Source organism: Bos javanicus, chromosome 18, assembly GCF_032452875.1.
Source record: "Bos javanicus breed banteng chromosome 18, ARS-OSU_banteng_1.0, whole genome shotgun sequence".
Classification (NCBI taxonomy): domain Eukaryota; kingdom Metazoa; phylum Chordata; class Mammalia; order Artiodactyla; family Bovidae; genus Bos; species Bos javanicus.
In genome coordinates, this window is record NC_083885.1 from 24,167,181 (window position 1) to 24,194,912 (window position 27,732).

A 27,732-nucleotide genomic window follows, 5' to 3' on the forward strand; every position below is an offset into this window, starting at 1 on the left:
GCTCCCCTTGTCTGAACGCCTCTGTCTGCTTGTTCCTGCCCTGGGAATCTCACAGAGCACTAAGCTTAGAGTCCAGGAAGGGAGACGCACTTAGGAAACAAATTGAAGTGTCTGTGGCTACCTGTAATTAGAGAAGTAGGTCTGGGTTCTTGATTTAAAAGAGGGTGAAGTCTTGGTGGGCGTGGCTCACACGCCCCAACCACCCTCAAGGAAGGGAGGCCAGTTTTTCTGTTATTGAGCTGCTGGAGTGGGAGCTTGCGGAGGGAGCTTTGGTCCCAGAGTGAAACAGCCCTCTGAGCAGGGCAGAGACCTGTGGACACAGGAGCAGCTGTCTTTCCACGATGTGGCTCTTTGCGCTGGTTCTGACCTCCATCTCTACTTTCACAGCTTGGGGTGAGTCCTCCTGAATGCAGATAGCCAGGGCTTCTTTGGAAATCCTTTTGGGGAACATGGGGGAGGAGATGAGCATGGGACAAAGTAGTGACAGGCCAGGCTCTGCAGCAGCACGGGCTCTGTGAACTTGGATGGTGTAGCCCAGCCCGTGTTTCGCAGCAGGAGACACAGGGGACGGAGCACACCCTAGACTCGGCTGCGGGCCACCACTGCAGAGGAAGCCAACGAGCTCACCTCCCACATCCCTCCGAGGACTTTGGTGAGCTCCTCCATGTCTTTCCCTCTTGATTGTTAATGCAGATATGGAGCAGGACCTTACCAGAATCCTGGAAGGGGTCTTTGTTTTTTTTTGGCTAAGTCCTGTCTGACTCTTTTGAGACCCCATTCAGCCCGCCAGGCTCATCTCTCTATGGGATTTCCGAGGGAAGAATATTGGAATGCCTTGCCGTTTCCTTCTTCAGGGGATCTTCTGCACCCAGGGATGGAACCCACGTCTCCTGCACTGCAGGTGGAATCTTTCCACTGAGCCACCCAGGAAGCCTTTACGAGAATATTAATACCGGCTCTGGAGACAGCGGTGTGGGTTGCCGTCGCGGCTCAGCACTTAGTAGCTGTGTGTTCTTAGACAAGTTATGTCCCTTTTCTGGGCCTTGGTTTTGCATTTCGAAAATGGGGGTGACAACTGTATCTACCTCAGTGGGCTGTTGTGAGTTGGAAATGGGCTGTTGCTTCTAAAGAGTGCCTGAAATAGAGAAAGTGAAAAAAGAGATAAAGGAGTTGTTTTCAAAGATAGTGTATTAACAGAAAGTTTGGGCTATCCTGGGGCCCACAGATCAGGAGTGTGTGTCTAAGTCCCTTCAGTTGTGTCAGACTCTGTGAAACGCTATAGACTGTAGCCCTCCTGGCTCCTCTGTTCATGGGATTCTCCAGGCAAGACTTCTGGAGTGGGTTGCCATTTCCTACTCCGGGGGATCTTCCCAACCCAGCGGTTGAACCCACGTCTCTTACATCTACCTATATTGGCAAGTAGGGTAAGGAGCCGGAGAAGGCAATGGCACCCCACTCCAGTACGCTTGCCTGGAAAATCCCATCGACGGAGGAGCTTGGTGGGCTGCAGTCCATGGGGTCGCTAAGAGTCAGACACGACTGAGCGACTTCACTTTCACTTTTCACTTTCATGCATTGGAGAAGGAAATGGCAACCTACTCCAGTGTTCTTGCCTGGAGAATCCCAGGGACGGGGGAGCCTGGTGGGCTGCCGTCTCTGGGGTCTCACAGAGTCGGACACGACTGAAGCGACTTAGCAGCAGCAGCAGCCACAGGCTAAGGAGCCAACTGCCACTGAAAAGATGATTAAGACACATTTACCTGAAGAAGAGGGCATGGCCTTACCATGGTGGTGCAGGTTATGAAGACAGGGGTATGTCTCTAGGCAGAGGCAATAAAAAGAAATTGGGATTAAGGCCTTTATCTTGGTCGCTGATGGCAAAGACAGAGGTGAGACAGGATAAGCAGGTTTGGGAGTTCCAAGGTAGAAATGTCAGCAGGTTAGGGAGTATGCACAGTTTTCAGGTATTTTGCAATGGAGTGATTGGGGCAGGGTGATAGTTACTCAATAGAGGGCCTGACTAAGAAGGGAACTGGGGTTCAGGCTACAGCAGGCTGGAAGGGGAAGTTTGTTCCTATCTCCAGGGATTGGTTAACTCTGGGAAGGGCAGTCCCCCCAGAATCAGCAAGGCTGCAGGTGTCAAAGCATAAGAATACAGAACATAGAGGACATGGTTAAGACAAGAACGTAGCAAGGGACCTCAGATGCATCTGCACCATTTTATAGATGGAAAAACTGAGGCGCAGGGAGGGAAATGTACATGCCAAGGTCAGCTGGAAAATCACATTGTGAATTCTATCTCCTGAGTCCAGAGCCAGTGCTCTGGCCATCAGTGCTCTGACAGCCCAGCCTCCACTGGGTTTTGTCTTCCTCCTGGCTCTGTGACACTGTGAGAGGCCCAGAACCAAGGGGAAGCACTGACTAAGAAGCACATTAGAAGCTGATTATCCCCTTACAGCTGGTTTACCCGGGCAGGTCCATACAATTACCACCTTTAGAAAGGCCGTACTGGCTTCCTCCATTTCCTCGGTTACCTCATCTCTAAAATGGACATAATGGTGTCTCCCTAGCCAGGTTTTTCTGATTAGGGTCCCCACGTGGTACCTAGTGAGTGCTCTATGCACAAACACGTAACCAAGTGTCAACCTCTGCTGTCACCACCATTGCCTGTGCCTCTCAACCCAACACCCACATTTTCACTCTTGCCAGTCGGGCGTCTGTCCACTTCATCTCTCTTGAAGGCTGTCTTTGGATGTGTCCATAAACCAGATCTGGGTTATTCTTCTCTGTTCTGGCCACACACTTTGAGAGAGAGGTTGGCCTTTCGTCTGTATCTAAAGGGGAACAATTGGGAGGGAGAGAGCCTGGAAATCATTTCCTGTTAGGATGCAGGTGTTGAAGATAGACAAGAGAGGACTTGAGGGACAAGCATGAACAGGGGTCATACTAAGACCACCTGCCTCATGAAAGTGCAGGATGTCCCCAAGCAGGAAGGACCAGGCCTGATCTGGCAAGTGCAGGAGACACATTTGAGCTCAGTGAGAAAAAACCGCCTGCTCACGGGAATGGGACAGACGGAACGTGACCCCAAGTCTCGCTCCCTGTGATGACCCTGCTCAGAGTCATCGGAAGGAGCCTCTTCAAGCTGATTGTCTCTCTCTTACTCCAGCACAGTTCTCTGTTGCTCTTACCCCCTAAAAAAAGCCAGAATGGTTGGCCTGGTATTTGGGACTCTCCCAGCCTTGAACCTTCCAGGATCATGCTCCACCCCCATGACTCTTCCTGGAGTCATGAGGAAGACCCATCGCTCTTCCTCAGGCAGGCGTTGTGCTTTGCTGTCTCAGAGCCTCCCCTCTGCACAATCTCGTCTCTCTTTATACCTTTATACCCTCTCTTCCACCTCCCGGGGTCACTCTTCCACCACTGCAAGTCCCAGATTCGAGGTCACTGCTTCCATGAAGCCAGCAGTCAGAGGGCCTCGCTCCCTCTTCTGTCTCCTATGGGACCTTAATCAGTAATTCTCCCAGGACAGGGACCACTTGTCCCCACAGGAGGGTCAGGTATGCGTGTGCTCATTCTCCACGTAAGGTCAGATGTCTGAGAAGAGCAGCCGCCTCTTGCTCATCCTCTCATCCAACGTGCAGCTCACGGCCGGGATCCAGTGGGTGGTTGATTCCAGAGGCTCCTAAGTGTGGAGACTGAGTGCCATCTTCATTCCCAGCAGCTCTTCTTCATGCGTTTGTGTCTGATGTGATGCTGTTACACCTCCAATTGCAATTCATTCCTTCAGATATCCCTGTGAGTTAGGAAGGACAGTTAGCTTCACCCTCTCTTATATAAGAAGAAACTGAGGCTTAGAGAGTTGAGAGGACATTAAAGATCACGTGAGAAAGGTAACAAAATCCACGCAGACTCCAGGTCACCATCACCACTGACGAGGCCTCACTTCCTCCCGATGTCTAGCAGGGCAGCCGCCTTCATCGCCTGTCGTGGACACCGCTCAGGGCAGAGTCCTGGGGAAACATGTCAGCTTAAAAGGATTTGCTCAGCCTGTGGCCGTTTTCCTGGGAGTCCCTTTTGCCAAGCCTCCTCTTGGATCCTTGAGGTTTGCTCCGCCACAGCCTGCAGAACCATGGACCTTTGTGAAGAATACCACCTCTCACCCTCCCATGTAAGTCAGGGGTGTGGCTTTTGCATTTTTCAGTGGGGATGTTAGTCTCAAAGGGATGCAGGAAGGAGCCAAGGCAGTCCTATGAGTGGCTCATACTTCGTCCTGGAATCTTCAAGATATTGCAGATCCTTATCAATCTTCCAAAACTCTCATAGCTTTCTAGAGCCCTTTATTCAACTAATATTTATTGAGCAACTTTCCCAGGTATCTTCTAGTTTCCTGGAATCCATTAGTGACCAGAACAAAGATCCCACCTTCATGGAGCTTGCACTGTAGCTGGGGCAGACAGATAGTAAGAAGTATGCAAATTGAAACATAGATTATGTAATGTATCAGAATATGATAAGTGCTGTGGGAAAAAATAGAAAGTGGAGCAGGTGAAAGATTTCAAAAGTAATGATTCTGTTAACCTAAAACAAGAAAACAACCAGATTTTTTCCAGCAGAACCAGGGGTTTATTTGAGACCTGCAAAGAACTGCCATCGTGGATATGCAACTATGGCCAACCACATGCAAGTCAAGTAAAACAAAGGATTTTCTCTTATAGAGGCCAACGGGAAGGAAGGAGGCACTGTTACAAATAAAAAGTCCACTGGAGGAAACTGGGAGTTTGTTATGTAGTGGCTTTTAATTGGCTGAGGAACGACAGTCTCTCATTGGCTGAGCTGTTGCCAAGGGAAGAGTTAATCTTTCTCATAGTAAAGTCCTGTCACTTCCAGCCGGAGGTGCAAAGTCTGTCTCTACCTAATGAAATCTGTATTGAGGTGAAGTGGTATGTTCCTGAGAACTGCCCCTCCTGATCTCTGCATTTTATTTTAGTGAGGTTTCCCTTTATTAATTTTCACAATTCTATTTCTTTTCCTTCTTTAACTTCACCATAGTGGGGAGTAAGGTGGGCCAGGAGATGTGTGGGTGGTAGTGCTTTGGGGGTGTTGATTGCACAAGTTCTCAGCTCCCAAGTGTGTCTTGCTCTCTTGGCATAAGCAGAACCATTGTTGATGTTTTCTGCTTAGCTGGCCAAGTTGGGTAAAGAAGACGCTCAGCTGCTTCCCAAGGCATCTCAGATGTCTGCAAGCTTTGAGTCACGTATTATTTATCTCAGCAAGCGATTTCTAATTATTTCCAGGGTCCTGCGTCTTGCTACATTCTTTTCCTTTCTTCTCTTCTCTACTGTCCTTACTCCCTTCCATCTTCCCTTTCTTTTAAAAACATTCATTCTTTTTCTTTCCTGATAACAAGTAATAAGTAGTACATACTTATTACATAAAAGTGAGGGAACCTCCCTGGTAGTCCAGTGGCTAAGACTCCGTGCTCCCAATGTAGAGGGCGTGGGCTCAATCCGTCGTCAGGGAACTAGATTCCAAGTGCCACAACTACGAGTTCCTGTGCTGCAACTGAAAAATCCCACATGCCATGACGAAGACCTGGTGCAGCCAAATATTAATAAATAAAATTGAGTAATTTTTTTAAAGTGTGGAAGTACAGGTGAGTAAAGTTGAGAAAATGAAAACCACACAGTCCCACCACCTAGCAAGAAGTGCTATTCACAGTTTAGATTCTACTTTTCCAGTCTTTTACCTGCTGCACACTTTCTCCCTTTAAATGGAATCACATAACTTTCCCTACCCACTTCTAGTGTGTGTGTGTGTGTGTGTGTTTCCCGCATCAAAAAGCAGTTCTTGCACACCATATGGAGCACAACAATTCGCCTAATTCTGTCGGGGTTTTGCCAGAGATAGCGTCAGATTCCATCCGTGAAGGGCTCAGTCCCACATAACCTCCCTCTACTTCAAATGCCAATTCCAAGTTGTCGCCTGTGTGTCTGACCAACTGGCTATAACTCAGAAGTTCCTGTGACCCCCTTCCTGGGTTCTAGTAATTTACCAGAGCAGCTCACAGAACTCAACAAACTAGTTTCCCCACTAGATTACCAGTTCATTATGAAGGGTATTGTAGGATACAAACCACAAGCCAAATGAAGAGATCCGTAAGGTGAGGTCCCTGACAGAGGACCCAGCATGGTGGCCACCTCCCTGGTTGTCCAGAGGTTAAGAATCTGCCCTTCTACTGCAACGGATTCAATCCCTGGTCAGGGAAGTAAGATCTCACATGCCACACAATACAGAAAAAAAAGCCTTCTGTTTTGGCAGGACAATCTCTGAATGTGTCTTTTTGAGTTTTCATGGAGTCTTCATTATATGGGCATAGTGATTGAAATAATCGGTGATTCATTCCCCTCCATTCCAACTCCCCTTTCCAGAGTTCAGGAGGTTGTGATAGAAGGTTCCTACTCTCTAATTATGTGATTATTTCTCTGGCAACCGGTTCCTGCTCTTAGGTATGGTCCACAAATCACCTCATTCACCCAATAGTATACACCACTCAGGAAATGACTGATACAAGGGTTTTAACAGCTATTCAGTGAAGCTGGCCGAAGATCAAATGCATATTTCTTCTTATATCACAGTATCATATTACACCATACAGATAACTTAGATTCCTGTTTTGTTCATGCAAGTATATCATGAACATCATTCTGTATCATTAAATATCACAATATGATTTTTGGTCACTCTATTTCATTTGGTATTGAATCACAATTTCTTTACCTCATCTCATATTTGAGATTCTTCATTGTTGTTGCTGTTTTTGATAATATAAGTAGCACTCTGTTGAACATCTTGTAGCTAAATCTTCCTGCATGTTATAAGTATTTTTGGATTAAGTTCCAAGATATGATATTTTGGAGTTGGAGTATTTTTAAAAATTTCCCTTCAGAAATATTCCAACTGCACCCATTTAACCAACATATGAAAACCTCCATTAGCTGAATTTTTGGCAATGCTTGGGGCAATTAAAAATGGCTTTTGGATACTGAACAGTCATTATAAAATTATTTTTTTATTCTGCATTGATTTGAATATTAGTGAGATTGACTCTGTTTCCCTATATTAAATGTTGAATTTCTTCTTTTATGAATACTATACCCCCTTGTCTCGGTCATATGGGGAAATCTCCCCCAGGATGTAAATCAGGAGGTTCTCTTTGGAGCTCTGACTCTGCCACTTGACAGCTGTAATTAGTTCCCCAATTAGGGATCGAACTCGTGTCCCCCGCATTGGCAGGCGGATTCTTAATCACTGGACCATCAGGGAAGCCACATGTTCCATATTTTAGATATCCTGTGATGGCAGCCTGTAGTTCCAGCCTGTGATGAGTTGCTGACAGAATTTTAGCATGTCCCTGCTGCAAAATCCTTACAGAAATCCTCCCCTCACTTACACCAGAGAGATTCGGGTCCAGAGCAGGCAAGGCATTTGCCCAAGGAAACACAGCATATCAGGGAGAGGCAGGGCTAGGGTGCAGTTCTAATGCTGCCCACAAATATTTGACCCCTGATCTGTTGTAGACCCTAAATATCTGCCATTTGATTGATTTGTCCTGGTTTCTGGAAGTCTCCTGTTTCCCTGTGGGCAGAATATGGGCACTCTACAACGGCATCATACAGCGCTGGTGTGGACCCAGGAATGCAGGAAATGGTCCTTTCTCATGCCCATCTTTTCTCCTTTGCTTTTCGTGTCTCTTCTCTTCACAGCTATTTGTAAGGCCTCCCCAGACCGCCATTTTGCCTTTTTGCATTTATTTTTCTTGGGGATGGTCTTGCTCCCTGTCTCCCGTACAATGTACAAACATCCATCCATAGTTCATCAGGCACTCTGTCTATCAGATGTAGTCCCTTAAATCTATTTCTCACTTCCACTGTATAATCATGCAGGATTTGATTTAGGTCATACCTGAATGGTCTATTGGATTTCCCCTCTTCAATTTAAGTCTGAATTTGGCAATAAGGAGTTCATGATCTGAGCCACAGTCAGCTCCCAGTCTTGTTTTTGCTGACTGTATAGAACTTATCCATCTTTGGCTGCAAAAAATATAATCAAGCTGATTTTGGTGTTGGCCATCTGGTGATGTCCATGTGTAGAGCCTTCTCTTGTGTTGTTGGAAGAGGGTGTTTGCTATGACCAGTGCGTTCTCTTGGCAACACTCTATTAGCCTTTGCCCTGCTTCATTCTGTACTCCAAGGCCAAATTTGCCTGTTATTCCAGGTGTTTCTTGATTCCAACTGTTGCATTCCAGTCCTCTATAATGAAAAGGACATCTTTTTTGAGTGTTAGTTCTAAAAGGTCTTGTAGATCTTTCTAGAACTGTTCAACTTCAGCTTCTTCAGCGTTACTGGTCGGGGCATAGACTTGGATTACTGTGATATTGAATGGTTTGCCTTGGAAACAAATAGATCATTCTGTTGTTTTTGAGATTGCATCCAAGTACTGCATTTTGGACTCTTGTTGACTATGATGACTACTCCATTTCTTCTAAGGGATTGCTGCCCACAGTAGCAGATGTAATGGTCATCTGAGTTAAATTCACCCATTTCAGTTCATTTAAGTTTACTGATTTCTAGAATGTTAACGTTCATTCTTGCCATCTCCTATTTGACCACTTCCAATTTGCCTTGATTCACGGACCTAACATTCCAGGTTCCTATGCACTATTGCTCTTTACAGCATTGGACCTTGCTTCTATCACCAGTCACATCCACAGCTGGGTGTTGTTTTGCTTTGGCTCTGTCCCTTCATTATTTCTGGAGTTACTTCACTGATCTCCAGCAGCATATTGGGCACCTACTGACCTGGGGAGTTCATTTTTCAGTGTCCAATTTTTTTTGCCTTTTCATACTGTTCATGGGCTTCTCAAGGCAAGAATACTGAAGTAGTTTGCCATTCCCTTCTCCAGTGGACCACATTTTGTTAGAACTCTCCACCATGACTCATCCATCTTGGGAGGCCCGACACGGCATGGCTTAGTTTCTTCGAGTTAGACAAGGCAGTGGTCCATATGATCAGATTGGAGAGATTTCTGTGATTGTGGTTTCAGTCTGTCTGCCCTCTGATGCCCTCTCTCAGCGCCTACTGTCTTACTGGGGTTTCTCTTACCTTGGAGGTGGGGAATCTCCTCATGGCCACTGCTCCTGACCTTGGAGTAAAAATAAAAAATGAAATGAAAAAGAAATGCAAAAAAGTAAAATGGCTCTCTGAGGAGACCTTACAAATAATTGTGAAAAGAAGAGAAGTGAAAAGCAAAGGAGAAAAGGAAAGATATACCCATTTGAATGCAGAGTTCCAAAGGATAGCAAGGAGAGATAAGAAACCTTCTTCAGTGATCAGTGCAAAGAAATAGAGGGAAATAGTAGAATGGGAAAGACTAGAGATCTCTCCAAGAAAATTAGAGATACCAAGGGAACATTTCATGCAAATAAGGGCTCAATATAGGACAGAATTGGTATGGCCCTAACAGAAGCAGAAGATATTAAGAAGAGGTGGCAAGGATTCACAGAAGAACTATACAAAAAAGATCTTCATGACCCAGATAATCATGATGGTGTGATCACTCACCTAGAGCCAAACATCCTGGAATGTGAAGTCAAGTGGGTCTTAGGAAGCATCACTACAAACAAATTTAGTGGAGGTGATGAAATTACAGTTGAGCTATTTCAAATCCTAAAAGATGATGCTATGAAAGTGCTACACTCAATATGCCAGCAAACTTGGAAAATTCAGCAGAGGCCATAGGACTGGAAAAGGTCAGTTTTCATTCCAATCCCAAAGAAAGGCAATGCCAAAGAATGCTCAAACTACCACACAATGCACTCATCTCACACACTAGCAAAGTAATGCTCAAAATTCTCCAAGCCAGGCTTCAGCAATACATGAACCATGAACTTCCAGATGTTTAAGCTGGTTTTAGAAAAGGCAGAGGAACCAGAGATCAAATTGCCAACATCTGCTAAAAAGCAAGAGAGTTCCAGAAAAACATCTATTTCTGCTTTATTGACTATGCCAAAGCCTTTGACTGTGTGGATCACAATAAACTGTGGAAAATTCTGAAAGAGATGGGAATACCAGACCACCAGACCTGTGTCTTGAGAAATTTGTATGCAGGTCAGGAAGCAATAGTTAGCACTGGACATGGAACAACAGACTGGTTCCAAGTAGGAAAAGGAGTACATCAAGGCTATATATTGCCACCGTGCTTATTTAACTTATATGCAGAGCACATCATGAGAAACGCTGGGCTGGATGAAGCACAAGCTGGAATCAAGATTGCTGGGAGAAATATCAATAAGCTCAGATATGCAGATGACACCACCCTTATGGCAGAAAGTGAAGAGGAACTAAAGAATCTCTTGAGGAAAGTGAAAGAGAAGAGTGAAAAAGTTGGCTTAAAGCTCAACTTTCAGAAAACTAAGATCATGGCATCCAGCCCCATCACTTCATGGCAAGTAGATGGGGAAACAGTGGAAACAGTGGCTGGCTTTATTTTGGGGGCTCCTAAATCACTGCAAATGGTGACTGCAGCCATGAAATTAAAAGACGCTTACTCCTTGGAAGGAAAGTTATGACCAACCTAGATAGCATATTGAAAAGCAGAGACATTACTTTGCCAACAAAGGTCTGTCTAGTCAAGGCTATGGTTTTTCCAGTGGTCATGTATGGATGTGAGAGATGGACTCTAAAGAAAGCTGAGCGCCGAAGAATTGATGCTTTTGAACTGTGGTGTTGGAGAAGACTCTTGAGTCCCTTGGACTGCAAGGAGATCCAACCAGTCCATCCTAAAGGAGATCAGTCCTGGGTGTTCACTGAAAGGACTGATGGTGAAGTTGAAACTCCAATATTTTGGCCACTTGATGCAAAGAACTGACTCATTTGAAAAGGCCCTGATGCTGAGAAAGATAGAGGGCAGGCAGAGAAGGGGACAACAGAGGATGAGATGGTTGGATGGCATCACTGACTCAACGGACATGAGTTTGGGTAGACTCTGGGAGTTTGTGATGGACAGGGAGGCCTGGCTGAGAAGTCAATGGCAACATACTCCAGTACTTTTGCCTGGAAAATCCCATGGGCAGAGGAGCCTGGTAGGCTGCAGTCCATGGGGTCGCTAGGAGTCGGACATGACAGAGCGACTTCACTTTCATTTTTCACTTTCATGCAGTGGAGAAGGAAATGGCAACCCACTCCAGTGTTCTTGCCTGGAGAATCCCGGGGACGGGGGAGCCTGATGGCCTGCCATCTATGGGGTTGCACAGAGTCGGACATGACTGAAGCGACTCAGCAGCAGCAGCAGCAACAGGGAGGCCTGGCATGCTGCAGTCCATTGGGTTGCAAAGAGTCGGACACGACTGAGTGACTAAACTGAACTGAACACACCCATCAGCACATAGGGCAGCCTCCTTCCTTGATCCGGAGCATTCCAGAGGCCTAGGGAGGGAAGAGGGTCAGGTCTGACTGTACATGGTCCTGGGAAACCTTGTTGAGCCTGTGGATCCCCATCGCATGCCCCAGGTATAGTAAGAACAACTCTATTTACTGGCCTGAAGCTGCCTGCCCAAGGTCTTTGAGGACCACAGGAGACATCTCCTTGGTCAGCTCTGATTGAACCTCAAGAATTCTTCTCTCTCCTTGCCCCTTGCAGGTGCTCCCAAGACCCAGTGGGGGCACAGTTGCTCTCGGATCTCTTTACCAACAGAAAGGAGAACATTAGTCTCACGTTTTCCGAAGACTGTCTTTACCTAAATATATACACCCCTGCTGACTTGACGAAGAGAAGCAGGCTGCCGGTGAGCGGTGGGAACCACTGGGCAAGGCTGGTGTAGACTGGAAGGGGATGAAGGCAGTGTTGGGTGGGGGCGTCGGGCCAAGGGTCTTCTGGGGCTCCAGGGCTTTCTTGTGCACCACAGCCAAACCTGACATCAGGGAGCTCAGGTTGACCACTCCTCTGTTTCCCCTCGGCCAGAGTAGGCCCCTGGGGGAGATTGCTGCACATCTGTAATGCACATTTAATTTTTCTTGGGTCTCTCATGCTAACAGATGGACAAGAAGGATGACTTTTAATTGCTACATTAGGAATTTGATACCCAGAGAGGGTAAAACGTCATTTCCATAAAGTTAGAGCTGGAAGCAATCTCGGAGATAAGCCAACAAGCCAACCCTTCCTTTACAGACAGAGAAACTGAGGCCCAGTGAGGGGAAGGAGCGGTCACAGAGTAGGGTTGGCAGGACTGGAGCACGGGGCTCCTGGAACAGCCAGGAGCGCTCTGACACGCGCTAGCACGGAGCCTGTGTGTGGCCTTTCCTCAGCACACAGAGACCCTCTCTGACAGCTTTCTGTGTCACAGCTTGTGGGGCAGAGCCTCGAGCAACAAAGATGTATTTTCCTTTGCCTTTGCCAGCTATCAAGATTTTCTTGTAGCTAAATTCACTTCCTGATTGTCTTTGGCCCAAGCTGATGACCCAGTGAGTCAGCATTTCCAAAATACATGGAGCCCAGATAGATGACCGACTTCTAGACTCAGGCTAGACGTTGGGGCAGGTCTGCTGGAAAAGGAGCGGTCACTGGGGGTAGAGACAGGGGAGAGAACACCCAGCCATCACCCAGGAACACCCCTGGCATGGTGCCCAGATGTAGAGAAGGGTGTCTGTGAACTTCTGACTAGAAGCTCAAAGAGGTGAGGATGATTGTTCATTCATTCATTTCCACTCTTACATACTGAGTGTACCCATACACATAGCTAGAAGTGGGGGTTAGGAGAAGAGGGAAGGGAAAACCATGACCACATAGCCCCTGGCTTGGAGGATCTGTACCTAGCTGGACTGGCCTCTTCAGCAAATCACTGCTGACCAGCCCCTGGCTCAGCCTGGACTCAGAGATGACTGCAAACTCAGTCCCTCTGCCCGGAGGCAGGCAGGGATCAGAGGTGTCGGAGGAGCAGGGGCTCTGGGAACCTGAGGCTGGAGAACCTCTAGTGTGGACACAGGCTCTGGACCTGTAGGGTCTGGGTGTAAATCTTTGTTCTGCCTTTTACTAGGTGTTTCCTCAAATCGGGGATAATCACACATGAGGTTTCAGTAACAAATATCAAGTTTATGGCAGTGTCTGGGTCAGAACATGAGGCAAGTCATCCTGATGCATTAGTTAGAGTTGTAGGGAAGGAATTCTTCTGCCCCAACAGCCACCCTGCTGTGCCATGGCCATTGGTTTCTGTGTGCTGAGTGGCTCAACATGTGGACTCTGGAGCCAGACTGCTTGGGTTCAAGTCCTGTCTCTACCGCCTATTAGCTGCGTGGTCACCTGTCTATGAAATGGGACAATTAAGAGTCCCTCTCAAATGGGTGATTTGTTTTTATTGCATACAACCATTCTTAGCATATAATTTGTAAATGAGTTCTTTTGTTTTTTATTAGCCAAATTTTTATAATATAATTTTAGTCATTCTCACTTTCTTGTTATGTGAACGCCTTAAATTCAGGGCAGTGTTTTATGAATTTTCATGTCCTCTCTCATCCTCAATTCTTCCCAAAGTCCCTGGCACCTAGTAGGTTTTCAGATCATATTCATCAAATGGTTGAAGGCTTTTTGGAGGAGGTGGTTTTAGGCTGGGCTTTGGAGGATGGGTGAGATTTGGGGAGCGGAGGTGGAAGTAGAATAGCAGGAAGTCATATTAAGAAGAGGTACCAGTCTCGGTGTGTGCTTCGTAACACGATCATCCATTCACTTGAGAAGTTGAATTCACCACACAAAAGGTAACTAAGATGAAGTTGAAACAAGCTTCTAACCAAGGGCTTTATGCAGAGTGGACTGAGCTGTATGATGGGCCCAGGAGTGAGGGTGGTGGGAGTGCTGGGGAGGAGATGATGCTCGAGCCTTGGCTGTTCCCATGATGATGTTCTCAGCAAAAAGAGCGCTGAGCACAGGTGGCACTGGGGCAGGGGAGACAGGCAGGGGCAGCCAGGGTGCCCTGAGTTGGGTGGTGGCCTGGGCTGCAGCTGGAGAATGGGTAGGTGACCAAACCTGTCTCTGAGGTCTTCCCCGGCTCTGCTTCCTGTAACCCTGTGGTTGCATCCTCCCCGGCCAGGTGATGGTGTGGATCCACGGAGGAGGTCTCGTGGTGGGCGGGGCATCAACCTATGATGGGCTGGCCCTCTCTGCCCGTGAAAATGTGGTGGTGGTGACCATTCAGTACCGCCTGGGCATCTGGGGATTCTTCAGGTAAGACCCTGGACTCTCCTGGTGGCACACTGCCCCCAGGGTGGGGGTGCTAGGACCCCACTCTGGTCATGCAAGCCCTCTGGTCATGCAAGCCCTCAAGGGGCTCCTTGCTAGGCTCCCTACTAAGACATCTGAGTCCCCTCCTAATTGGGCTCCACCTACCTTCTCATTCCCCAGCCACCCTGGTGCACCTACTTCTGAGCTCTTACACATAAAACACCTAATCTCCCTGACACACTCCTATTATTCCTACAAGCCCAACCCAGTTGTCATCTCATCTGAACTGCTGTTCTCGTTTTCACTGTGCTGCATGGCATGTTGCAGTCTCTTAAAGATGACAGTTACTATGTAGCACAGCACTTAGAGGCTCACACATCTTTCCTCCTGGGAAGTAAAGAAGGGGTAGACTCATGTGGGAGCTCCATGAAGTCTTGTAGGTGAAGAAACGGCTGCCTGGAACTGGGAGTTGGTAAGGAGCATCTGACTCCAGGGGTACATCTACTGGGAGGAGCGTTGGGCCACGCACCCCATTTCCTTCTGGAATTTGGCACGTGCGTGAGTGAAGGCTTGAGTCTCCTGTGTGGATTCTGTGGGGACAGGAACCAGGTTTCCAGCAGGCAGTTACTGAGCTTTTCCCAAATGCACTGGCGCCAGGACCTCTTACCCTGAGATGCTGGGGGGTGGGCTGGGGGAGGGGTGGTCACCTCCCTGGAAAGACCTGTGGGCTGGGGAAGGGTTGTCCCAGAGGAGTCGTGTCCCCTTCACGGAGACCCCTCAGCTCTTCCCCCCGCGGCCCGTGTCTGCTCCCAGGGACAGTGTAACTGCACGTACTCGCCCCACTTCCTCTCCCCCCGGCCTCTCCTCTACCACGTGACTCGGTTTCACCCCGACCATAGCAAATGCTCAATCAGTAGATGAAGGATGGCTCTGTAGAGCCCTGTAGCAGAGCAGGACAGCAGGAAATTGAAGACCCTGTGTCAGGGCTGTGGAAGCCCAGTCCTTTCCAGAAGGTTCCCCTGGACCCCCAGCCCCATCTCTGGTCCTCAGGGCCCTGCCGGGACATCTCTGCTCCCAACCCCACCCTGTTCTCTTACTCACAGCACAGGGGACGAGCACAGCCGGGGGAACTGGGGCCACTTGGACCAGGTGGCCGCGCTGCACTGGGTCCAGGAGAACATTGCCAACTTTGGAGGGGATCCAGGCTCTGTGACCATCTTTGGAGAGTCAGCAGGAGCGGAAAGTGTCTCCATTCTTGTAAGTCTTCCTAGCCCTGATGTGGCTGCTGATAGGACCCCTTGCAGATCATCCCATCTAGTCCTGGGACCTTTACTTCCAAGACCTGGATTCAAGGCTGACCTGACTCTGTGCAGCATCAGATGGTGGAGAGTTAATGGCCAGACTCCCCTTGGCCTCCAGGAAGCTCAGGGCTCAGCTCAGCCTCCAGGGCCGTAGCTGCAGCCACAGCTGTGACAGACACTCTCTTGCTGTCCTGTGTCGGTTGAGCTCATCCTCTCCTTCTTAATCATTTTAACGTTAGGACTCGCCTCACTTCTCTTGAGATTAGGGGTGGGTGTAAATGATTAATCAGAGGAGCTGACCATGAGGTTGGTCTGGGTGTCCTTGTCTGACTTGAAGCCAGGCCTACAGTTCAGAGAGACATGAGCACTAAGAACAGGTTGGGGGCCCCCTCTGAGGGCTCTGGGGGCTTGTCCATGCCCAGGAGGGAGGGCAGCAGTCTCTGGGGCTGAGGGATGGAGCTGGGCTGGGGAGAAGGAGAAGAAGAGGAGGGATGGGGGATGGGACAGGTGACAAGGGGACACAGACAGGACCTGGGAGTGTGGTGTGGGGAATGGGAATGAGGGAGACACCAAAGGAAGCAAAGCTGGAAAGCCAGATTAGAAGGTGCTGGGAGCTGTGGGAAGCACTCCAACTACCTCACATTTGAGCAGAGGGTTAGCGCTATTAGTGCCTCTTTTTTTTTTTTTTTTTTGGCCACTTTTCATGTGGGATCTTAGTTCTCCAATCAGGGATCAAACTTGAGCCCCCTGCATTGGGAGCTTGGAATCTAAACCATTGGATCACCAGGAAAGTCCCTATTACTGCATTTTAAAAACTTATATTGATTTCACAGTTGAACACTCAGAGGAAAATGTTTTTATGCTTCATGAAGTGGAAAAAACGAAAAGTACAGAAAATCTCAAAGAAAAAAAATCACTCGCAATTCCATTATCCTTGGATACTCATGTTGAGCTGTATTTTTCTAGTTCTTCTCCATAATTCACCCTGTTTATCTGTCTATCCATCTATGAATATAACCAGAATTTTTATAATTCCTTTTTGAAATATTTGGCTGTGCTGGGTCTTCATTGCTGCACACTCTTTGTTTGAGTGTGGGGGCGTCTCAGCACCATGCCTTGTTGCGGAGCTCAGTTCTAGGTGCAGGGGCTTCAGGAGCTGTGGCATATGGGCTTAGATGCTCCATGGCATGTGGGATCTTCCCAGACTAGGGATTGTACCCATATCTCCTGCATTAGAAGGTGGATTCTTAACCATTGGACCACACGGGACGCCCTAGTTAGAAATTTTTAAAGACAAACTTTCCCTAGCATCATGAAATGACATAAATATTTCTCTGAGTATTAAACAGTCTTTCATTTTTTGTATGTATAGTCAAGTTATTTCATCGTAAGAATGAAAAATATGTTGTTTATCCAGTCTCATAATATTGAAACCTTGGATTGTTTCCAATTTTTACTATTATAAACAACATGAGCATTATTAAAAATTTTTGTGTACCTCCATGCTTATTTTCCTTAGGATAAATTCTGAGTAATGGAAACGGGAAGTCAGAACTGTGCCTTTATTTTCTTTATTTATTTTATATTTCCCCAGCCATTTAAAATTTTTTGTTCACCTTTATTTTTTTAATTAATTCTTACTTGAGTATAGTTGCCACGAGAACTGTGCCGCTAAAGTGTTGCTAGGAGTTGCTAAGCTGCCCTCAGATACTGTTGATTGTTACAGTTAGTGGGCGCCACTCACCGCCTGTTCTGTCCCTCACTCTGCTCCTGCCTCCCTCCAGCTGAGGTTTTCTCACAGAACCAGGCCCAGGCCTCCAAGGGAGCAGTCCAGGACAGGGGTGTGGATGGGTGTGGCTCTTCAAGAACAAACCCCCTTCCTCCCGTGAGCATAAACTCCCTTCTCAACACGGTCCTGCAGGTGTTATCCCCCCTGGCCAGGAATCTCTTCCACCGGGCCATCTCTGAGAGCGGCGTGGCCCTCAATTCCACCCTGGTCAAGAGGGACTCGAAGGTTGCAGCTGAGGTAGGTCTCACGCCGGACTGCCCACACACCACGCACTGCCCTCCTGGAGTTGTCAGGGCCCTTTTTTAGAGTTCAGTCTGGCTGACATCCTCAGAAAAGCATAGATGTGAGAAATGGCTGAACAGGAGGGCAAGGACACACCTCAGCCCACCTCCCAGTTCTACCACTGAGCAAACTGGGGCAGAGAGCTGAAGTACAAGAGCCTAGCCAAGGTCAGTGAGTGAGGAGGGCAGGGCTGGACTCAGGCTCATGACTCTGGTCTGCCAGCCCCGTGCGCTTTCCACTGAACACACGTCCCAAAGTGTGCCTGGTGGGTGCTGCCCCAAATGTGTGCCATCGTGTATTATCTCACTCGAGGTCTAAGATCAAGTGAACTCGCTTACACTATGGTGGCTTGGAGTGGCTTCTCCCTAGGGACTTTGTGACGAGGCGGGTGCCTGAGCAGTCTTCATGGCTTCATTGATTCATGCAGCAGATAGTTTGGGGATAACCTGATACCTAGATTCTATTCTCAAGAAGGAGGGAGATTGATGATTACATAATTTTACCAGTTATAAAATGTCAATTGTACCTAGAGCAATAAAGGAAGGTATCCGAGGTCATAACAGAACCCAAAAGGAGCACTTCATCCACGGTACAGGGAAGGTTATCAGGAAAGGCTTCCTGAAAAAAAAGAAATGATCAACGAGTTGAGATGAGAAGGGTAAGCAGTAAATTACTTGGCAAGCAAGGAATATCCAGGAAACAGGAACAGTCTGCGCAAATGTCCTGTGGCAGGAGCAAAAGTCTTGAGAGACTGAAGAAGGCTGATGTGGGCAGAGCAGAAATTTCAGAGGAAACCTGGAGAGAGCTGTGCATGGGACCATGGCAGGGCCATAGCGCATAGGAGCTGGTGAGAACTATGGCTTTATTTGGTGAGTGTTAGGAAGACTAGGAAGGGTGAGCAACACAGAGGCTCTGCTGAGGAGTGTGCCTTGGAGTGAGTGACACAGAGCGTTTTGATCAGGCTGCGAGAGCTAATTTGGAGAGCGCTGGGGGCGGCACTGACTGAAGGGACTGGTAAATAGAAAAGGGAGAGAAGGGGCCCCATGAATTTTTAGAATTTTTGAGAATGTTTTCAGAATTTTAGGATATTAACAGCAGATGCCCATTAATCAGGCTTAGGTCCAAAAGGGGGAGCTCATTTAAAGGAAAGAAAGGTCTCGGAGATGGGACTGGATTTTACTATCAAACAAGACAAGAAATCAAAGAATGGAGAACCTGACACTCTTATTTTGCACTCTCGCTGTTTCTCTCTCCTCTACTTCTTCCTGTGCCTTTTTTATTTTTCCACCAAATACAGACTGAGCTCTGATGTATGTCAGACACTGGACCAGGCTCTGGGCAGCCTGTGCACACTCTCCAGGGCCCCATCATTGTGGCGCCTGACTTCTCTTCTGCATCTTCCCCTCTGGCTGCAATTTGCAACTGACTGGCCTGAGGTCAAATGGCTATTAATTGGATGAGTCAAGATTTGAGATTAGAAAGTGGGACTCTGGATTCCATGCTCTTAAGCAGCCCCTCCGTGCTGCCTCTATTTAGATGTTCAGCTTTGAGATCACTATGCCCACCTTGTTTAACAGAGATAAAACAGCAGAGGCTGAGGAGTATAACCGGCATGCCTTGGACCCAGGACCTACTGGTCTAGGGTGTTTACTGCTACCACGGACTGCCTATAGAAAGGGAGGTTGGGACAGAACACTTCGGTATTGATGGAGGGAAGAGGCACGGCTCTTGAATTCTGCTGTCATCTGTGATCTCTACAGCAAATTGCTGCCTTTGCTGGCTGCAAAACCATCACCTCAGCTGTCCTTGTTCACTGCCTGCGCCACAAGACAGAGGATGAGCTCTTGGAGGTAACACAAAAGATGGTAAGTTCATCCACTCTCCTGGAAAAAGAAGCCGCCCACCCTGGGAACATGGTCCCAGGCTTCATCATTTTAGCTTCAGTCCTCTTGCCCTGGTAAAACTACCTGGGACAGTTTCTCAGCTCCCAGGAGAGAGCAGTGTCAGCCTCTGGATCTCAATGCGAATGTTCCTTCTTTTTTTTTTTTTTGAGTATCTCAGATGTTACCAAAGACAGTGAATAACAGAATGAACAACTGAACAATGACCCCTCATATTTATCAAAACTTACCTTTTCCAATCTTGCTTTCTGATATATTTTTGAGAAATTAAACATTACATATGCTCAGAGATAGTTATCACCTTGAATTTTAGGGATGGGGTTATGTAGAACAAATAATTTCAGAAAGCTTGCCACACCTTATCTCAAGACCACCTCAGTTATGACCCAGTGGTAGCCCAGTTTTCTAGGTTTTCTGCATGTCTGCCTCAGTCATCGTTCCGTCATAACTGTTCATCTACCCATTCATCCATCCACCTGTTCATCCATTCATCAGTTCGGTCATCATCTTATTATATATCTGTCCATCTATCAATGAATTAGAGTTCATCAGTATCTTTTCATCAGTCCAATATCAATTCATCTATAACATTCATTCATCTGTTACCAATCATCTATATATCTATTTTGTCACCCGTCTCTGTAAAATCAGTGAACCATCCATCAGCTAATCTGCTGGGTATAGTCCCTCTGCCCAGTAACCCCCCAGTTCATCCATACTCCACATAGTGATCAGTTTCATCAATCCATGCATCCATTTATCCACCCACCCATCCATCCATCCATCCACCTCTGGTAGGTGTGTGGGTGGAGGTAACAGAGTGGGTGATGCAGACGTAATTGGCTATAGTCCCTGTTTACAAGGAACTATTCAAGGAGAAAGACACACATAGACTTAGTGGATTAGGTGTGTGGGAGTACAGAGAGGGGAGCATTCATTATAACACGCAGGGCTGCTTCACAGAGAAGGTGACATTCGGGATTGATGGCTATGATGGTGGGTCATCACAGGAGGTTGCAACATGACAGATACCCAGAGAACACCACATTTAGAGCCAACGGGAACTGTTGGAGTAGCCGGAACACCTGGACTCTCTCTGTCTGGACCCTGGAATCCTGAGACTACTACTCCTGGACTCCCAGGGTCTAGACTCCAGCACTGGACTCTGCTCTATTTCCATGGTTTAAGTCCAAAGTAGCCTTGAATCTTGGTTTCTCAGGCTCAAATAAGGTGACCACTGTGCTCAAAGATAAATACACAACTGTTTTCTGGTATAAATTTCTTTCTAAAACTCCATGTGGCACAAGAGATCCACCTTATTTAGGGGGAGATTTGGTGACGTTGGGAAAACCCAGAGAACCTAAGAGTCCATGTTATTCTTCTGAGATCATGTGGAAGTGTTTCTAGGATTATCTTCTCTCCCTATTACACCCACACACACCCCTGGATTGTGGCCCTACAACACATAATGGAGGGATCCTTAAAGGGATTTCCCCTTACAGGGTCAGGCTTGTTAACTTCAGCATCACAATAGAACTAGCACAGTCTCGGTAAGCTCACAACAAGGAGAAGTGTGGGCTGGGCTGAATTTCAGTCAGCTTGTATGAGTCAGGATTTTCTAAAGCAAGATAAGAAAACTCATCTCAAAGTGCCTTGAGAAAGGAATATGTTGTAACAGAATCTTAGGTAACTCACTGACAAGTCTAGGAGTCCATGGCTTCAGGCATGGCTGGATCCAGATACACATATGCTATTATTAAGAAACTGTCTCTATCCCTCAGCTTTTACCTTTCGGTGTTGGCATCATTCTCAGATTTGTCCCCTGGGGAGGTTAAAGACAGCAACAGTACTCTAGTCTTACATATTATCTCCTTAGAAACCCTATTTCCCAACAATTGCAGCAAAAATTTGGATGAACTCTATTCAAATGACATGGGCACATGTCCACCCCTGAAGTAGTCCCTGTATTCAGGGATTTTGGTGCATCTGAGGGCACATAGAGATATCTGCAATCATGGAGTGAGAGTGGGGAATAGGGGGTTCCCCCAAAGGAAAATCGGGGTGTTGTTGCCTGGAGGAACAAGAAGAGAAAATGGGTGGAGGGCAAGGCAGGCACCAACAGTCCTCTGCAGAGCTCCCCTCCCCCATCCCACACCTGCTCCCTCTGCTGGTGCCCGGGGGAGGGTGTCCTGCCCGCTTCCTTTCAGCCCAGCCACGCAGGCGCCAGGAGGGAGCACTTGATACCTTTCAGCACAGCTCACATAAGTCAGCTTTCCTCCCAGGAAGCCTCCTCACCACAACCTCTGTCTTTGTCTTCACAGAATTTTTTCACTCTTGTTTTATATGGAGACCCTACAGAGGTAAGGACTTTTGGTTTCTTGATTACACATTTTAAGTCTTATCACCTTAAGCTTCAGTTAATGATTAGAAAAGAATGAAAGAATTCTTCATGTGGAATCTTAGTAAATCCTACTGTTTATAGTGCTGACACCGAGAGAGGGGCTGTGACCTCCTGGGTCTCACAGCTAGGATGACCATATAATGGGACCAGAACCTGTGCCCCGGCCCCCAGGCCAGTGCTCTCTGTCATCAACTCTAGTCCCTGTCCCCAGCCAGCCCCTAGTCTTGTGTACATTCCTTAAAACGCCCTGTTGGGAGAAGGTGGATGAGAAACCTCCACTGCGGGGACTGGAGATGACTGGGTAAGGGGCTCTTCAGAAGCCTTCAAGAGGAGCCCGGATCATCTCCTGGGGGCTGCAGGGTTGACTGGCTGTGCAAGTTGCACTGTTTCCAGATCTGTGGGGAAAGGAGCCATGAGTCTCAGTCCTCAGGACACCACCCTCCTCCCAGTCTCACAGGAAACTCCAACAGCAGCCTCCCTGAGCCGAAAAACATTGAGCCCTTGTTGACTGGTGTTTCATTATCAATAAATATTATATATAACTATCTATAAGAAATAAATATATTACATAAGGTATCTTTAAACAGAAACATTTACAGAACAAGGTTGAAAAAATGTTACCAGAGGCTCTCAGGAACCTGATTCCTTATTTCACCAGCACAGCACCTCAGCATTCGCTATATCAGAGTCATGGTGACTTTATAGAACTTAAATATCACGAATAATGAGAATATTACCAAGTCAAGAGGGGTTCCTGCTGCTGGCCAATCACGACCTTTAATCAGAATGCTCACAATCTGGGGAGACGGTGGGCTCAGTGTCCTCCCAAAAACCACCAAGTTTCTGTTTGGCCATGAAACCTTTTAAGGAGCAACCGAGAAGTCACCTCAGTTCACCCCTGAGATGAGGGGTCCAGAGTGGTCACCGGCCCTGTTCGCCTGCAGGCGTGTGAGCAGCTTGTAGACGCCTCCTGGTCTTCCTCTAGATGTTACCTTGCTCTTATATTGGGGAGATTCCAAATGTGTCAGCTAGGGAAGAGGTCCGATCATCTGTGAATTTCTTATTCTATATTTCTGCTTCTTTGATCTATGGGGAGAACCAACAAGCTGGGCAGGGTATTGGGTGATTAAAAGATCTGACAGGTGTGCTTGGGCTGAAGATGAGTAGAGCATCAGGGGGCCTGGTTCAAAGGTTAGTTATGCTATAGCTTTTCTAAAGTGACCCCAAAATGGGGGGCTTCCTGGTGAGGGTGATTTCCTAAAGAGGTGCTTGCAAGAACTGACTATAGATGGAGAGTTGCATAGGGATATATTAATTATGCTTTTCAAATTAAATACCCATTTATTACATACTTTTATACCAATTTGAGTGAAGATTTGCCCCCATCACCTGACTATTGCTGTCTCCTGGTCAGAGTTCTGCCCTCTGGGGTCCACAGACTTAGCTCTGAGCGTGTGGCCACCGGCCACAACCATGTGCTGGTTGTGAGCTCCGGCAGGTGGAAACGGGGATGCGGGTGTGACCTGGAAGGGGAAGCACAGACAATACTCTGCCCTCTTCCCCAGACCTATCCTTTCCTGCCCACCGTGGTTGACGGAGTGCTGCTGCCAAAGATGCCAGAAGAGATGCTGGCTGAAAAGAACTTCAACACCGTTCCCTACATCGTCGGAATCAACAAGCAAGAGTTTGGCTGGATTCAGCCTTTGGTGAGAAAGTGCAGGCCTCATAGACTTGTCTCCCCTGCCCATCATATCACCCCTCCCATCTGTGGCCTCATCACCCCTCATATCTCTGGTCACAGGACCCTTCTTTCTGCAGACCCCTCTCTGGGACCAGGCCAGCTGTCCCCGTCATACAAAAGTTGACATTTCCATGGAAACCATCTCCAATGGTCCACACTGTCATCTGGGAGATGTAGCCCTGGGGACCCACGTCCCCACACACTCTGTGATTGTCTTCCCATCCATGGATCCTGAAATGCTGCTTCCGGGAGGGCTGGTGGAAATCGTCAGTGGGCAGATGAAACCCAAGGCCTGGACGGGGCCAGGGGCTCGGGAGTTCTGGAGAGTGAGGTCTGGGACCTGTAGCCTCTCACCTCGGGCTTGCTGTTTTCATGCTTTCCCCACTAATCACCCCTGGTCACCCATGCTCTCACTCATCTCACGGAAAGAGTCAGAGGAGCCTCCTTCCTCCTGGGTTAAAATTGACTTCAAAAGTTAGGAAGGGCTTTCCTTTCTGCCAAAGATAAACAAAGCCGGACACTAGGTGACGTGGTAACAGATTTGATTCAGTTACACCCCTGCTCTAGGGAAAAGATCCATCGTGAACTGAATCCAATCCCTGAAATGAAAGCCTGGAGCTTATTTAAGGAGTGGGTGGGAGTGGGGTGGGGTGGGGTGGATTGTCCATGTGACTGGACCTCCTGGATTTGTTAGCTGGCATTTATCTGGAGAAGAAACAAACTTCTGTCTTTATGACAGGAGGCAGTGGTGTAAGTAGAATCAAGGCCCCCAGTGAAGTTAGGCTTTATCATCTCACAAGCACTGGAGGACAGAGCAAGAATTATCCCCTGCATGTTTGTTTTTCATAGAGATGGCTCTCAGATCCTTGATGAAACAGCTTGGGGTGGAAGAGTTACATCTAAAGGGGCAAAAATTACAAGGTTTCTAAAGTAACTGCTCTAAGATGGGTTTCATGGTGTTGGCTGGAACAAACAGTAAAATCTCCTGGCAGCCCAGAGCTCTTTAAGGGGGCCTGCGGCCATCCTGGGGACATGGCCTTAAGCTTCCTGCAGCTGTCCTGGAGTTTGGTCAAGTCTCTTAGGACAGAGTTTTGATGGAGTCGTTATGTGCAGAGTTTTGTGGTTCTTCAGCACATTTTCAGAAGTTTTACGGAAGGACCAAAATCATAATGGCAGTATTTGGGGCTTTCTTTGTTATCTGACATGGCAGGGTATTTGTGGGGCTTTGTCCTCTGCCCCAGAGCCTTCCACTTCAACACTAGGCTGGCTGAAACCTTCCCTTTCTGTCTTGATGACCACTGTGGGACTCTAAGCCTAACTCTGTGTGTATGTGTCTTTATATATATATGTCTGCGTGTGTGTGTGTGTACATATGTATGTATGTATATGCTTCGCTGGTGGCTCAGTAATAAAGAATCTGTCTGCCAGATGAGATGTGGGTTTGATCCCTGGGTCAGAAAGATTCCCCTGGAATAGGAAATGGCAACCCACTCCAGTATTCTGGAAAATCTCATGGACAGAAGAGACTGGAATGTCCATGGGGTCACAAAGAGTCAGACACGACTTAGAGACTGAGCATGCACACGTGTATCTGCTTGTGTGTGTGTGAACACACACACAAAGACTGGGACAGCTTCTGTTAACAATTACATTATTCTCTTTGCACTCCTTGATCTCTGGATATGAAAGTTCATTTGATTCATTGATTTTACCCAACTCATCAAAGACCCAAGCCCATCAAGACATGACAAAGTGACCTTCAGCCTGCATTAGATGCTCTCTTGGTCACTTTGATTTTTCCTGCCATTACCTATGATTTCACAATTGCTTAACCTTTGTTTTAATAGCTCATGAGATATCCACTCTCTGAAGACAAGCTGGACCAGAAGACGGCCACATCACTCGTGTGGTACTCCTACCCCATCCTGGTAAGAGGCCAGGAATCACAGGAACTCAGGGGTGTGAAGTTACAGCATGGCTTCTAAAGTGAAAATGAGGAAGTTGTTCACCTTTTCAGTGATTGCTTATTGCAATAGAGTTTTTCAGATAGCAAAGGACTGATTAAAAGTGGTTATCTCATGCCATTTTAGGGAGATGACTTAAGTTTATTTTGTGACTGTCAGAGGGTTTTACAAAAAAATAACCTAAATTAGATTTTGCTCGTGTGCATGAAAATCTACAGTTTTGTTTCCATGGCATAAATGGTTTTGTCTGCACAGATAATTGATAAGTCTGGCCTCCATTATGTATTTAATTTTAACAGTGGTTACTTTCACTCAATCTATTTCAGAGCATTCCTGAGGAACTGGCTCCAGTGGCCACTGACAAGTATTTAGGAGGGACAGACGACCCTGTCAAAAAGAAAGGCCTGTTCCTGGACTTGATAGCAGATGTGGTGTTTGGTGTCCCGTCTGTGAACATGGCCCGTCGCCACAGAGGTGAGTCCCGCACACTGAACAGGAGGAGGTCCCCACCCAGCCACCATCACTGACTCCTGCCCGGACCGTGGCACAAGCACACAGGTGGAACCTGCTGAGGGTCATCCATCCAAAACTGATTGCATCCGGGGCATTGTCCTATTTTGGTTTCCACCAGAAGCAGACTCTGAGGAAGGATCTAAATGCAGGTAGTGTATTTGGGGGTGATCCCAGATAACACTGGTAGAGGAGTGGAGAAGTGACACGGATGGACAAGGAAGTCAGTCTACACTGTGCTGTCAAGCGAGCATCCAGCATGGACACCTGGGGCTCTGGGAAACCAGCAGAAGACGTGGCTCGGGATTCTCCCCAGTCAGTGGCAAGAGAGCTGGGCTATTTATGCTCCAAATTCCATGAGTCATCGGTTGAAGGCTATTCCCAGGGGCAGTTAATTCCCTGGTGCTTTGACCTTCTGCACACGTGGGCAGAGTGGTCTCTGGCTACCAAAGACCTCAGAAAGAGCTGCAGATATGGGAGGTAGAACTCAGGCCAGTGTGCCGGGAAGCAGAGAACATGGGGAAGCACCGATAGCCTCTGCCCAGGGGCCCCTCACCTGAATTACAGTAGTCTGTGGGGCCACAGGGCACATATTGGAGGTTTTGACTTAGAAGCCTTCCAAGGTCAGAGCTAGCTGCAAACTAGTTTGTTAGCCAGTGGAGCTGGGATAGCATGAGGCCAAGCATAGGATCAGGAGTGTTGTCTGGGGGACTTCACTGATGATCTGTGGTTAAGACTGTGCTTCCAAGGCAGAGGGCAGGGGTTCGAGCCTTGATCAGGGAACTTATATCCCGCATGCTGTGGGCTGCAGCCATAAAAAAGGAGTGTTGTCTGGGACCAAGAAAGTGCAAAGGACTGAGCACCGCAAGAGTAGGAGCAGGTGATCTGGTAAATGTCAATGTCTGCGGCCAACTTAAATTTATCCCAGTGTGTGCTGTGTCTACCACAGGACCTTCCAACATTGACCCCAAGTCTGTGTGGGGTGTGAGGTCAGGGATGGATGAGCCCACCTGGAGAAGAGGTGATCCTTTTGGGTACCTTTTGAGTTCCTCACAGGACCCTTCCTTTCCTGGAGCCGTCACTCACCTAGTCCGCAAGCCAGGAGATGGTGCTTTGGTCCAGACCTCTCTGCATAACTGTGCTAGGAGGGTTTTAAACTTGGAGACTTTATAAACAAATAAAATATTGCTACAGCTGACATATTCCGTCCCCAAACATTCACTGATTTGGAGGTGCTAGCTACCACTTCCTCCTTCCTAAGGTCCTGATGACCATCCAGGGGCTGCCTGGAGTCAGATCTTTCATGTACTTGGTCTTGCTTCTTGCTGTGTGTCTGATATTAGTATCGCTGTCTGCATCCGTGCCACTCCCAGCCATGCTAGGCTTGAGTTTTCTTTTTTCTGACTTCTCATGACTGTTTTTTTATTCTGTTTTTTACACTTTTGATTTTATTTTGAAGTGTACCCAGTTACCCATCCTGTGATCATTTCAGATGGACAGCAGAGAGACTCAGTCATATATGTACATGACATTTCACGACTTGAATTCAGGGTCTTATTGCCAGCACTTCT

The 27,732-nt window shown here is 47.5% G+C and overlaps 1 protein-coding gene across 4 annotated transcripts in view; it reads left to right on the forward strand.

Moving 5' to 3' along the window:
• Positions 1-211: 211 nt before the first annotated feature.
• The window catches only part of LOC133230192 (liver carboxylesterase-like), a 32,369-nt gene continuing 4,848 nt past the window's right edge, over positions 212-27,732 (forward strand). For 2 of the 4 annotated variants that reach the window (XR_009730782.1, XM_061387245.1), the window contains exons 1-11: positions 212-393; positions 3,964-4,171; positions 11,702-11,846; positions 14,142-14,275; positions 15,376-15,529; positions 17,495-17,599; positions 19,405-19,509; positions 21,867-21,905; positions 23,512-23,652; positions 25,535-25,615; positions 25,978-26,125. Coding sequence is in view for 2 of the 4 variants with exons in the window: in XM_061387245.1 (XP_061243229.1) it covers positions 342-393; positions 3,964-4,171; positions 11,702-11,846; positions 14,142-14,275; positions 15,376-15,529; positions 17,495-17,599; positions 19,405-19,509; positions 21,867-21,905; positions 23,512-23,652; positions 25,535-25,615; positions 25,978-26,125 (1,312 nt within the window). In the remaining 2 variants the exon portion in view is untranslated. The remainder of the gene's footprint in view (positions 394-3,963; positions 4,172-11,701; positions 11,847-14,141; positions 14,276-15,375; positions 15,530-17,494; positions 17,600-19,404; positions 19,510-21,866; positions 21,906-23,511; positions 23,653-25,534; positions 25,616-25,977; positions 26,126-27,732) is intronic. The other 2 variants (XR_009730783.1, XM_061387246.1) reach the window with 1 other exon arrangement.